The 12,069-nt window shown below is 31.9% G+C and overlaps 1 protein-coding gene across 1 annotated transcript; it reads right to left on the minus strand.

Annotated features, from left to right (window-relative positions):
• Positions 1-131: 131 nt before the first annotated feature.
• LOC143257843 (apicoplast pyruvate carrier 1-like) lies at positions 132-5,933 on the minus strand. The gene is made up of 4 exons (XM_076516874.1): positions 5,870-5,933; positions 3,752-4,019; positions 894-1,020; positions 132-283 (listed from the first exon to the last, which is right to left on the minus strand). Exons 1-4 carry the CDS (start codon positions 5,931-5,933, stop codon positions 152-154), a joined length of 591 nt encoding a protein of 196 aa, XP_076372989.1. The 3' UTR covers positions 132-151.
• Positions 5,934-12,069: the final 6,136 nt, after the last annotated feature.

Consider the following 12,069-nt stretch of genomic DNA (forward strand, 5'->3'; position numbering starts at 1 on the left):
TATTACACAAGATATCCTATACATTTAAAAAGAAAATCGAAACATCAAACACTTTGAGGGTTTATTGAAAAAAGAAGGTAAGAAACAGATTAAAATAGTATTTTGTGTTTTAAATCAAGAAACATCACGTAAGTTTTCAGAAAATTGTAACTTACCCATCAGGAGCAGGCTGGAGATTATTAGGATTCACAAAGAAAGTCTGTAAACTATTCATAAAGAGAGGAGTTAAAGCTATCCCTGAAGTCACTATTCCTGTCACCAGGCCTTTATTATTGGGAAACAACTGTGCAAATATTTAGTAATTTATTAAGTGCTTTTAAATACACAGATTAAACCTTATAACCTTTATAAGTTTGGAAGTATATCACATGAATACTATAGGGTTCATTCATTAGTTACAAATTTCCGTACTTGTGTGAATATATACACACATGCACAAAGTACAATAATTATATAAACGCTCATAAGAAAAGAAAAACAAATCACTTCCTTCCTTTAGTGACAGAAGAAGCAAGAAATAATAAGAGTCATAAGTGGAAGTTTATACAAGTACAGTTGAATTCATAAAGTAAGTAAAGTTTAACAAGCCGCAATGTTTAAATAATTATGGATTATAAGATAGTTTAGCTCTCATCTTTGATATATACATATAACTACAACTTTAAATCTGACATAACAGTGAGGACAGTTTCTCATATTTATGTATTTAATGAATCTTGAATTTTTGTATTCTTAAATGTGCAATGATGCTGTTCTTTAGTTGTGTAAATACAATATTTATATAATACTTTTTAAAGTATTGGAATATAAAATTTTAGATCTACACAAATATTGTTTTCATTTTTTGTAAGTGCTTTTCTATAATGAGATGTTATCATAACAATTGTACTCACCTCTACAGCAGTGACTATGGGGTGACCATAGCAACAGACATAGCCTAAAGTATCAACCACTCCATAAGTGATTATGGTAGCTGCAAGACTGTGCTGTATACTCCAGTACGTCACTACTATACCAAAGCTACGATATTAAAATGATTATTTTCTATAACATAAGTAAATACGCCACATTATTTTGAACGAGAACTATTAAAATGCTGTCCTTGAAAACTTAAAAAACGATAATAACCGAAAAGGCAAAATTACTATTTCCACGCTTCTATTTTATTACTTTGAACTTTGTTCTACTGACACTGTTCCATTGTTTTATATTTCCTTCTAAAACATAATCACTATCGTTTTCCTTTATCTATACAGTACAATCATCTTTATTCTCTATAACAATAGTAACTTTATATTAAGTACCAGCAACTTTGACTTTTCTATATCGTAACATAATTTTTGTTTATCTGACCTGAAGGTCAAACTATTTTTATACTATATTGTCCCAGATCACAAGTATCTGTGTTTTCCTTTAAAAAAATCGCCATATTTATTCTTCCTCATCTCATTATCATCGTTCACTACTTATAGCAAAACCATTTCCTTCCCGATTACCACCACCTATATTACTAATTTATAGCAGCAGAGACATTAATAACATTCTTGTGACTGTAACACTAATAGAAAAATTCTGCTCAATATGACATTGAGTGTTAGCTTCTGAAGATATACAAAATAAGAAATATGTAGATCCTCTGATACAATATTTTGCACAATTTAGTGGTGTTGTAACTAAATGCTGAAAATGTTGTTTCAGATTATTTGGTACCAGTCATCTTTACTAGGAGTTGTCTGGGTATTACGTGAACAGAGGGCTGTCATTTAGCTGTTTCTAAACAGAAAGGATCAAGCAAAGGTTTCGTGTTCGTAATGCTTCTTGCGAATGGCGCTCTGCATGTCAGATGTCGTCATTGTATCTGTGTAATTACTGTTCTTGTTCAGTTTTGGCTTGACTAACAGCAGCTTGTATATTTAGTTGGGTGTAAGGCGTGCTTTACTTTCTTGTGAAGTCTCACTCTGTCACTTTTGTAACGTTTTGCTGTTTGTTATTGAAACTCAGAATTCTTTCTCTTCTCTCCAGATTTTACTCTGAGATGCGTAATTAATATCAGAGATAATTACGTTATCTAACTCTTCCTTCACAAAATAAAGTGAATAAGAAGTTGTTTCCACAAAATTTTACTGGTTCAACTTGTGTATTCTGTAATAAATGGTTAATATTGTTTGTCAGTAGAGATTTGATGGATTTTTATTTTGACACCAGAACAGCCCCGCACTTCTCTAAAAAATGCACAAACAATTTTGTTTTCTGAAATCACTTCTTCATCAAACCAAAATCTGGTCACTCTTATGAGGAAAAAATATATTACAAAGTTTTCATTTACACCAATAAATGTGACGTCATAAACATTAAACCTATGTACGCTGATTCCATATCTTTGTAGGTCTAACGTAACAAGGGCTGAAACGTGCGAACAAACAGTCACAAATTTAGCTTTATATATCAGACAATACCAAATCCATTCTACCTAATGATAAGGGTGGTTGTTTTTATTATCTTGTGTTTCCACGTTTCTACAGAATTTGCATTATTCATTCACACACGGTCTTCAAACTATTTCAGTAGAGCATTGTCCAAAAAACATTCTTACCTGAAAGAAATGTCTATGTATTGGGAAATAGTTATTAATAGATCCAATCTCAGATGAATCTGTAAGAATTCCCTCTCTGTTGACAATATGTCCAACAAAACTCATGTATTGACAGAAAATTCACACTTCTTGGGAATGAGCTCAATATTTTCTTTTCTCAACCAACCCTAAACATTTATAAACATTGTCAAAAGCCTTTCCATATGTGATTATATTATAGTTTGTATATATTTGTAGATTTTCACTTACCTATACTCCATACTAATATCAAATGTTGAAATCAACTTTCATACAAATAAAGCATCCACAACAGAATAAATCCTATTGTGGATTAATATATTTTCTTCACAAGTACAAGTACAGGGGCTAACGCTTGAGTCTGTACATCTTGTTTCTTCACGGTTTTTAGTTCCTTGAAAGCCTCAGCCTGTTTTACATTTACACAGCATCTAGTATTCATGTCCCCACTGATGATGTGTATTTTGAGTCCATGGGAACTCATTCGAACTTTAATTCCTTAGGCTTTCTGCAGAGTTTAGTTCTATTATTGATAGTTCACTATTACCTTATTTCTCATATTACATTAAATAAGTCGAAAGCCAAAAATACGTTTGTTTTCAATTGTCCCTTTATAAAACCTCAGGATCTTTTAGAAACTGTAAAAATTGCGCCATTCTCTTCCAATTAAATCGTAAATGGTCTATCTGTATTGTATTAACGTTATTAAGACTTTGGTTGGTTACAGGATATTGCTATTATATATTATTATTATTTACATTGAATGAATTTAATAACCTTCTTGGAATTGTGTGAGATGAAATGAATGATGAATTAGTAGATGTATAAAATGAGCTGTTACTAAATAGGCACATAAGGCTATATTCTAAATTAAATATTATCTGAAACTTTCCAAAAATATCAAGTCCGCATAGAATTTATTCCTGTGCTGTATCTGTTAACGAGAAAATTACTGGTTCGGCTAACAGGCGACAGAAGCGTGTATCAACAAAAAAAAAAAGTCGCTTTCCGCAAGTTCACGTGAGGAATGTATGCTATAGGCAGTGAACACGGCGAACAAATAAGCAAGCAAATAAACAGATATATTTTGAGTTTTACATATAAATTATTATTAAATACAAATATTAATCTACATCTTACCTAAAAATACAAGAACCAATAATTATGCTCCAACGACGTCCAATGAGACAACGTAGTTTTCCTCCAAAGAAAAGCAGTGAATTTGTAGAAATAAATGCGTAGAAAATCCAGCTAGATTCTTCATATGTTGTGTCCTTCTTCACTCTTTTCCTCAGGTAAGAAGTTAAGTAAGGAGTGAGATTTCCAAACGTTAGTATTGTACCGATTGCCAGATAAATCAGGAAACATCCACCAACCGATATCAAGGCTCGAAATTCTCTTTTGAAAACTTTTATATACGAATAATATTAGTAATTTATAGATTTACATAAGTAGAAAAATAGTATTACATATTGTAATTTACATTATAGAAAATTGATCTAATAAACCAGAGAAGTGCAACTTTAAAATGTGTATCAGTATTCTCATTTAATTGGTCTATGATTATTTTACAAGTATTCGATGTAATTGGATTATATGTTTGAAAGGAAGAGTAAAGATGGCGTCTAAAATATTCATCTTTGAATGTCAAAAGCAACTAATATAAATAAAATAATAAAACTTGAAAAAATATATATTTAAATATTATTGAAAAATCTCCATTTGTTTCTTTAGAACAAAGCACAAAACTAAACAATGTTCTATCTGTGCTCTGCTCACCTTAAAAAATAAAAATAATGTATATCTATTATAGTGTAGTACGTGTTCTTTCGTATTAATCTGTAACACTGCAGCATCTATACTGCATATTCTGTTCTGTTTTCATATGCACATAAAATACACATATTTGTAACTAAATTTGCCGAACGATGCCTTTAAACAATGAATATAATACATATTCTTGTAAAAAAAGTAATGACACCTCGGTACGAGCACAAAAATTGTCTGATAATATAACTACGTAATGGTATTGTTTCTTATGATGGAAATGTTTGAAACAGTTTCTATGAGAAGTAGAATAATAAAGATCTTTGTCAAAACACACAGACTGTTTATACACAAATAGTTATGATGTATAAACCTTCAGGTATTGTAGCAGGTGTTTCTAATGTAGTGTTAGCTTAGACAGTGCTACATATACTTTTCTATCAGTGTTATTTTAAAGTGTAGATAAAAAATGTCCGCTGTACATTTCAGTAAGAAATGAAGTTAAACAAAATAAGAAAATGAATAAAAATTACTCGAAAAAGAAACGGTGACGGGAATGGTACGTGACGTAAATGGAAACAGTTTATATTGTGACGTCTGATCATGACGGATTTTCAGATCTCGGGTTAAAAACTTGGTATTACCAAACACTCTTCACAAAATTGTAGGTGAATTATAAAAACAACAATAAGTTCCAATATTCAATCCGAGATTCAAAATTAAAGAAGACAGTTTCTGCTGTGAATACAAGGAATCAGTCAGGTGAATAAATAAACAAATGTTCAGTAGAGTTACACAAAATATATTGCATTTAAATAACACAATAAAAACTAATATATTTTACGCTTGTGAGAGATTTAAGGAAACATGTTAATGAAATAATATTTTTGTAGTTAAGGCTTAACTTCTGTGCCTAATTATGCACTCTCAACTATAAGAAAAGCTGGGTCTCAAGCAGTAAGGCAATGTGATCAAAGTTAGTTAAATTTCTGGCTGATGTGGATTCAGAAATGCTATCCCTCTCATAACTTATTCTAATTAGAGTTCAGATCAGGTGACGTACTGATTTTCTTCGGATTGTTTAAAATGGTTACTCACAATACCTTTTAAATGTACAGCTTTAAATGTTATATTTGACTCTTCAGTGAAAGACACTAATACTTAGTTTTGTCGCTGTACTTAATACTAGTATTGATTGTGCTAGTTGATACTACAGTGATGCTGTATTTACTCATTATTTACATTGAACGTAAGGTAATTCGGAAAACCGTCATTGCTGTGTAAGCACAGGACGAAGTAGTCATTGACAAACCAGCGTAGGTCATTAATATTTTGCAGTTGAATGAGTACATTTTATTGTTAAACACATTACAGAATAGATGAACATCATCAACCTTTAAAAGCATCAGCTAACATCAACATCTGTGGAAAGCACTAAACACAGTTTTTGTCAAATCAATAAAAATAAAAAATAAATAGAGAATTTCTCACCAGAGATAGTTCCTGTGCATCCACTACGGTCCACTCTTCCTTCTGCAGGGCTGTTTGCCTTCATGGTTTATGCGTGAAAGATACCAGTAAAGTTGGCAAAGTTGAAAATATTTTATGAGACTGTTTCACCCTCTGTGGGAAAATTTCATTACAAGACCAATTAAATGTTCAATAACTGACATCATATTTCATCTTCATTAAATGGCAAAAGTCTGCTTCTCATTTGTTATCTGTGGTTGTATGTGTTGGAGGTCAGAATCTAAATGCATTAGTGTAACAGTTAATGATAAATAAAATACTATTCTCTCTAATTCAGCATATACGGAACTCACTATCAGCTAATTTTGCATGCTTATTATGCTGTTGTAGCAAGTAATAATGGACAGTACAATCCTGCTATCATCATATTCTGATACTGTACGTACTGTCTTCCTTTACCAAAACATGATACATCATTTTGGACTTCACGATTTATATTTTTTTATGGAATCATATAACCTTTATGTATAGTTTCTGTTCACGAACTGAATACTAATATAAACACGTATCTTCCCCAACCTAACTATTTGTAAGTACTCTGAATGGTTGTGAAATAACAGGTCAGAAAAATCTGTTTACTCTGAAAGGCATTCTAGCCTCAACTGAATTACTTATTAATTTGGTATAGTATCCTATTCATAAACATTATTTTCAAAGAAGAAACGTTTACTTTCCGTGGTTTATGACACGATAGCTTTAACTGTAATACAATTCCTATTCTTCACATAACATAATGTTTAGGGGTTAAACGGGACCTTTTTGTTCACCTCGGTTGTCCCATCCTCTAAGCCAGGCTAAAACTATTAAATTAAAAAAATGAAAGCCTGTCCTTATTATTCATATATCTATCAATCTTTCTTTTAAACTCACGTAAATTTACTGTGTCCACATCATCGTAGGCCAACCACCAAATTTGAAAATTTTCTTAGATGAAGACGTCATCTCTCTCACCTAAATTTATATTTGTGTCCTTTAGTTCTAGAATTCTTAAGGTAAAGTATGAAAAATGTTGATGCATGAATATTATCAATTAATTTTGCAACCTTGGATACTTCAATCAGATCATCTCTAACCCTTCTTTGTTTCAAGAGAAAACAATTTTTGGGATCTTAATATATCCTTATAATGCAAATACTCAATCCCTCGTACCAATTTAGTAATCCTTCTCTGAACCTATCAGTTCTGCCACTAACAACAGCACGTTGCTTGGACAGATTAAGATACCAATCAAGCATTATACCAAGGTTCTTTTCTTTCATGTTAATGTTATTCCCAAGTGTTCAAGGCACTCGACTCGTAATCTGAGGGTCGCGAGTTCGAATCTCCGTCACACCAAACATGCTCTCGCCTTTTAGCTGTAAGGGCGTTAAAATGTGACGATCACTCTCACTATTTGTTAGTAAAAGAAAATTCCAAGAGTTGAAGCTGGGTGGTGATGACTAGCTACTTTCCCTCTAGTCTTACACTGCAAAACTAAGGATGGCTAGCGCAGATAGCTCACGTGTAGCTTTCCGCGAAATTCAAGAAAAACCAAACCATATCCATCGAAATTATTCTTATGATTCACATAATGATAGCTTACATTTAGTATCATGCATTTACCATAATTAAAACCCATCTACAATTTATTTGCCCAACTAAACAAACTATCAAAATTCTTTTATAAAACAGCAGCATCCTTTTCACAGCCAGCAAAACCCAAGACCTTCATATCATCAGCAAACCCAAGTAACTTATTAATCATTCTTTCATCTATATCATTAATGTAAATCAAAACTAGCAATGGTCCTAAAACAAAAGTCCTGAGGTACACCACTTGCAACATCAATACAGTTTGACTGAACTCTATTCATAGCAACCCTCTGATTTCTTCCATCAAGCTATTTTTCTATCCAATTAGTTAACTTATCCCCCACCCCTATAGAGATAAGTTTCTTTACAACCCTTTTTTGTGACACTTTGTCAAATTCTTCATAAAAATCAAGAAAACCAAATTTACGCACATCTACATATGCAGTAAATTTTTCAAAGCATCTCAAAAAATTGGTAAGGCAAGATTTCCCTTAATAAAACCATGTTAACTATTTGATAAATTTCTAAACTTTGTTACATAATTTTGCAAAATATATTTTATTAGATTTTCCAAAACTTTTCACACGACCGATGTAAGATGAATAGCCTTATGATTACAGAGATAACTTGTATTACCTTCCTTCAAGATAGGCGTGACATTAGTGACCAATTTGTTGTACTCGTTTACGATTGAAGGACGTACAAAACATTATGGCAAGTGAAATAGACAAAGAAACACACAATACAATATGCTGTAAAATATACTTATCAACTCTTCAGATTTTTATAATTACATGACTAAAAAAGTCAAATTGATTAATACTATTTTCTCTATATTATTTATACATTTGCCTGATTACGTAAACCTCAGCAATATCGGTTAACGTAAAACATTCATGATATATTTTTACAAATATTTTATCAGCTGGTACAAATATTGTTGTTAAAGAATTGAAAGTAAATGTTTAAAAAAGTGTTTAATGTATTCTACTTATAAGATTTTTTGCAAAAACAAATCATCAAGAATTCTAGTATGTCAGGTTTGTGGTAAGATATACATAGAACAAATGTCAGATTTCTTGGAATTAAAATGCAAAGAACACCTAGATCACATACTTAGCTGTGAATGTCTGATATATCTTTTAACATGTTAATCAACTTGAATCAGGTCTCAAATTAATTTCGAACGAATTTTCTCTCTTACATCAACCCCATACAAACAAAGAAGGAGACTCTTTAGAAGTAATATAAACCATTAAAGCAGCCGGCCTTTCTACAAGCCCTGACAATGTTCCTAACAACACGAGCAGAATTTGGTTTTCACTCTCACACTTGACCACCCTTTACCTTGTCTGTAGTTATAATCTTGTCGCTTGAGGAAAATATTCCCTAATATTAAACCTTTGCTTATTTTGTCTTCGTACTTGTATGTAAACCCTATATTCTAAGGCGTGAATGAAACCTGATACAAATAGTTGTTTGCCAACTTTATATCATATTAACATAATTAGCTTCAATACACAATTAGTTGATTAGACCTAATTTAACCTGAACGTAGTTGTAATATCTATACAAAATCAACTTTAAATGTTATCGCTTGATCTCAATACATTTCAACGGTTTTGAATATTATCAGTTTTAACCAATTTAAGCGAAAGACAGCAAGGTGTGCTAAATATATATCAAATTATTTTAAATTGGTAAGGACAACCTAAAAGGATGTTATAATGAGCACTTCTTCATTATATAAAAAAATATCGTTAAAACTCAAGAACTTAAGTTTGTAATTTTAACAATGAAAACACATTTCATATTGTGTATTGTAACAAATACGAAATTATTTACAAAATATTAAGATTAACATAGTCTTTTTCTTTCAATGGTATCCAAACTTAGAACTAATGAAATGTTTGTTTGTTTGTTTGTTTGAATTTCGCGCAAGACTACTCGAGGGCTATCTGCGCTAATCGTCCCTAATTTAGCAGTGTAAGACCAGTGTAACACCCACCGCCAATTTTTGAGCTACTCTTTTACCAACGAATAATGGGATTGACCGAACCATTATAACGCCCCCAGGGTTGAAAACGGTAGCATGTTTGGTGTGACGGGGATTCGAACTCGTGACCCTCAGTTTACGAGTCGAGTGCTTTAACCATCTGGCAATGCCGAACCACTAACGGTATAAAATAAATTTAAAAAGATAAACTTTCGTTATTTAATTGCATTTAATTATTTTTGTCTCTTAAGTTCTATTTATTTCTTGGAAAGTTCTGCTTTGTGTACAACAAATAATTAGAGAAACAAAAACTTAGAACAGAAGTCAATGCCATATGTGTAAGATCAAGTTGGTTATGTTTGGAGAAACTGAATGTGTTTTTTACTGTCTCCCAATCTTGTGGATTTTACTTTTAGTGTCAAATTAGCTAGCGTGCACCCAATCAACGTAATGTCTTACCCTACTGTATGTTGTCTCTTATTTGCTGAAGATTGAGTATGTTAGGACCCGAAATTTTGGCTGCACGAGACCCTTCTGACTGAATCTTTACTTCTGTTAGAAGCAGCACAACGTGTTTTAAACGGTAACACTGTTTCTCTTGTGAAAATGTTTACAATTCTACCTTGTGCGCACAATAGAAATGGTCTTCCTTAATTTGAGGAACGAACTCCAGAGGCAAATAGACGGTGACAACCGAATATGATTCATACAGTTTGTTTCCTAAAGTTTTCAGCGGTATGTCTCCGGATTTACAACGCTAAAATCAGGGGTTCGATTCCCCTCGGTGGGCTGAGCAGATAGCCCTTTGTGGCTTTGCTATACGAAAAACACACACACACACTCCTAAAGTTTTATTTTACCGTATTATATTTTCACAGCCTTGCTACCATGGCTTTTCTAATTTGTTTCCTAAGTTATATTTTATTTATCTCATTAAATTTAATTTCTTAGCAAAATATATGACGGAAATGTTGAGTTACATTTTAAAATAATGCTAGTTGTACCATATACGTTTCATATATCCAATTATATATTGAATTTTTTTTTTATGTATGATAGGAATTGGTGAATGAACTGCAACTAAGTTAAAACTACAAGAAAAACCAGTCATCTCCTACAATTTTGGATGTTTAGATATCATAAATATTTGTGCATAAACGCAATCAATAGTATTATTTGGTTTTCTTATTAAACATTCTTCTTGCCAGCGCATTTCTACATTTCTCTATCTATCTTAGAGTTGTGTACTGTATACTTCATTTACAGCTTTTCTATTCTTAATCCAGTTGAGTTACAACTCAATAACAAGTCAACTGAAACAAGTTACTTCATCTTCTGTTTTTGATTTATCATTAACAGAATATACTTTTGTAATGACTGTCGCTTTGTTACGGGTCAAGCATGGACAGGTGGTTAGAACACTCAATTCATAATTCTATGGTCGCGGGCTCGAATCCCTGCCACGCCAAACATATTCAACCGTGCGGGCGTTTTAATGTGACGGTCAATTCCATTATTCATTGGTAAAAGAGTAGCCTAAGAGCTGGCGATGGGTGACGATGATTAGCTGCCTTCCCTCAAGTGTGTGTCTGTGTTTTATTATAGCAAAGCCACATCGGGCTATCTGCTGAGTTCTCCTTCTAGTTGCACACTACTAAAATAGGGGTGGCTAGCGCAGATAGCCCTCGTGTAACTGTAGGTGGAATTGAAAACAAACCTTGAAGAAAATTAAATTGGTATTTGTTCAACACATATATAACGAAGTAAGTGTGTAACTGACGGTACGTTTTTACACCACATTATCTGTATTGGAGTTACGTAGTACTATACTTAATTTAAAACATGCCACCAATGGATAACAAACAGAACAAGCCAACTGAAGCAGGCCACTTTATACACCTTTAAAAACCTAACAAAAGTAACGTGATATTTAAACAATAATCCGGTTATCATATAAAGAAAGTTTATTCACCCAACAAACAATCAAAGCTAAATAGTAAAGTGTTACCTGAAAAAAATAAAAGTTGATCAATTATTCATTGAATTATTATAAACAGTAGATATTTTTTAGTTTTGTGTAATTAGTTAAGTAAAAATTATCATGAAATAAGTTTAAAAATAAAAATTTGTAAAGTTCGAACTCTCACTGTTCTTAATTACTTCTCAGTATTGCTATAAATATGACAAAAATGTCTACTTACAGAGTCCGGTCTTATTTTTTTATTTATTTTGCATAAAAACAAGAGTTCGGGAAACAAATGAGAAGTTATTTTATTAAGTAAGCTTAAATTGTAACACAAAGTATAACAAACCAAGCCTAAGAAACACAGTTAGTGCTCTAAGATAGAAATTACATTTATTCTTATATAACAATTGTTCTGTTTATGCGCATGCTCACTATTTAATGAGTTTAGATGTACAGGTAGAACAAAGTAATACTTGTTTTTTTAAAACAGATGGTTTCTAATACTAAAGTAAGTGTTAGTTGTTTTGAACTTTTACAGTTACACAACTTCCTCTACACATAAGCAGACAAATAAGACAGAGTGAAGCAGCTATTTTTCGATATCTTACTTATACGATGTGTTTTTTT

This window comes from Tachypleus tridentatus, chromosome 7, assembly GCF_004210375.1.
Source record: "Tachypleus tridentatus isolate NWPU-2018 chromosome 7, ASM421037v1, whole genome shotgun sequence".
Classification (NCBI taxonomy): Eukaryota; Metazoa; Arthropoda; class Merostomata; order Xiphosura; family Limulidae; genus Tachypleus; species Tachypleus tridentatus.

Bases quoted from the DNA above. Each gene is read 5' to 3' on its own strand.
- LOC143257843 (XM_076516874.1), bottom strand. From the start codon at position 5,933: ATGAAGGCAAACAGCCCTGCAGAAGGAAGAGTGGACCGTAGTGGATGC. The intron at 4,020-5,869 runs GTGAGAAATTCT...CGTATATAAAAG, and splicing joins ATGCACAGGAACTATCTCTG to TTTTCAAAAGAGAATTTCGA. The intron at 1,021-3,751 runs GTAAGATGTAGA...TTAATATCGTAG, and splicing joins ATTGGTTCTTGTATTTTTAG to CTTTGGTATAGTAGTGACGT.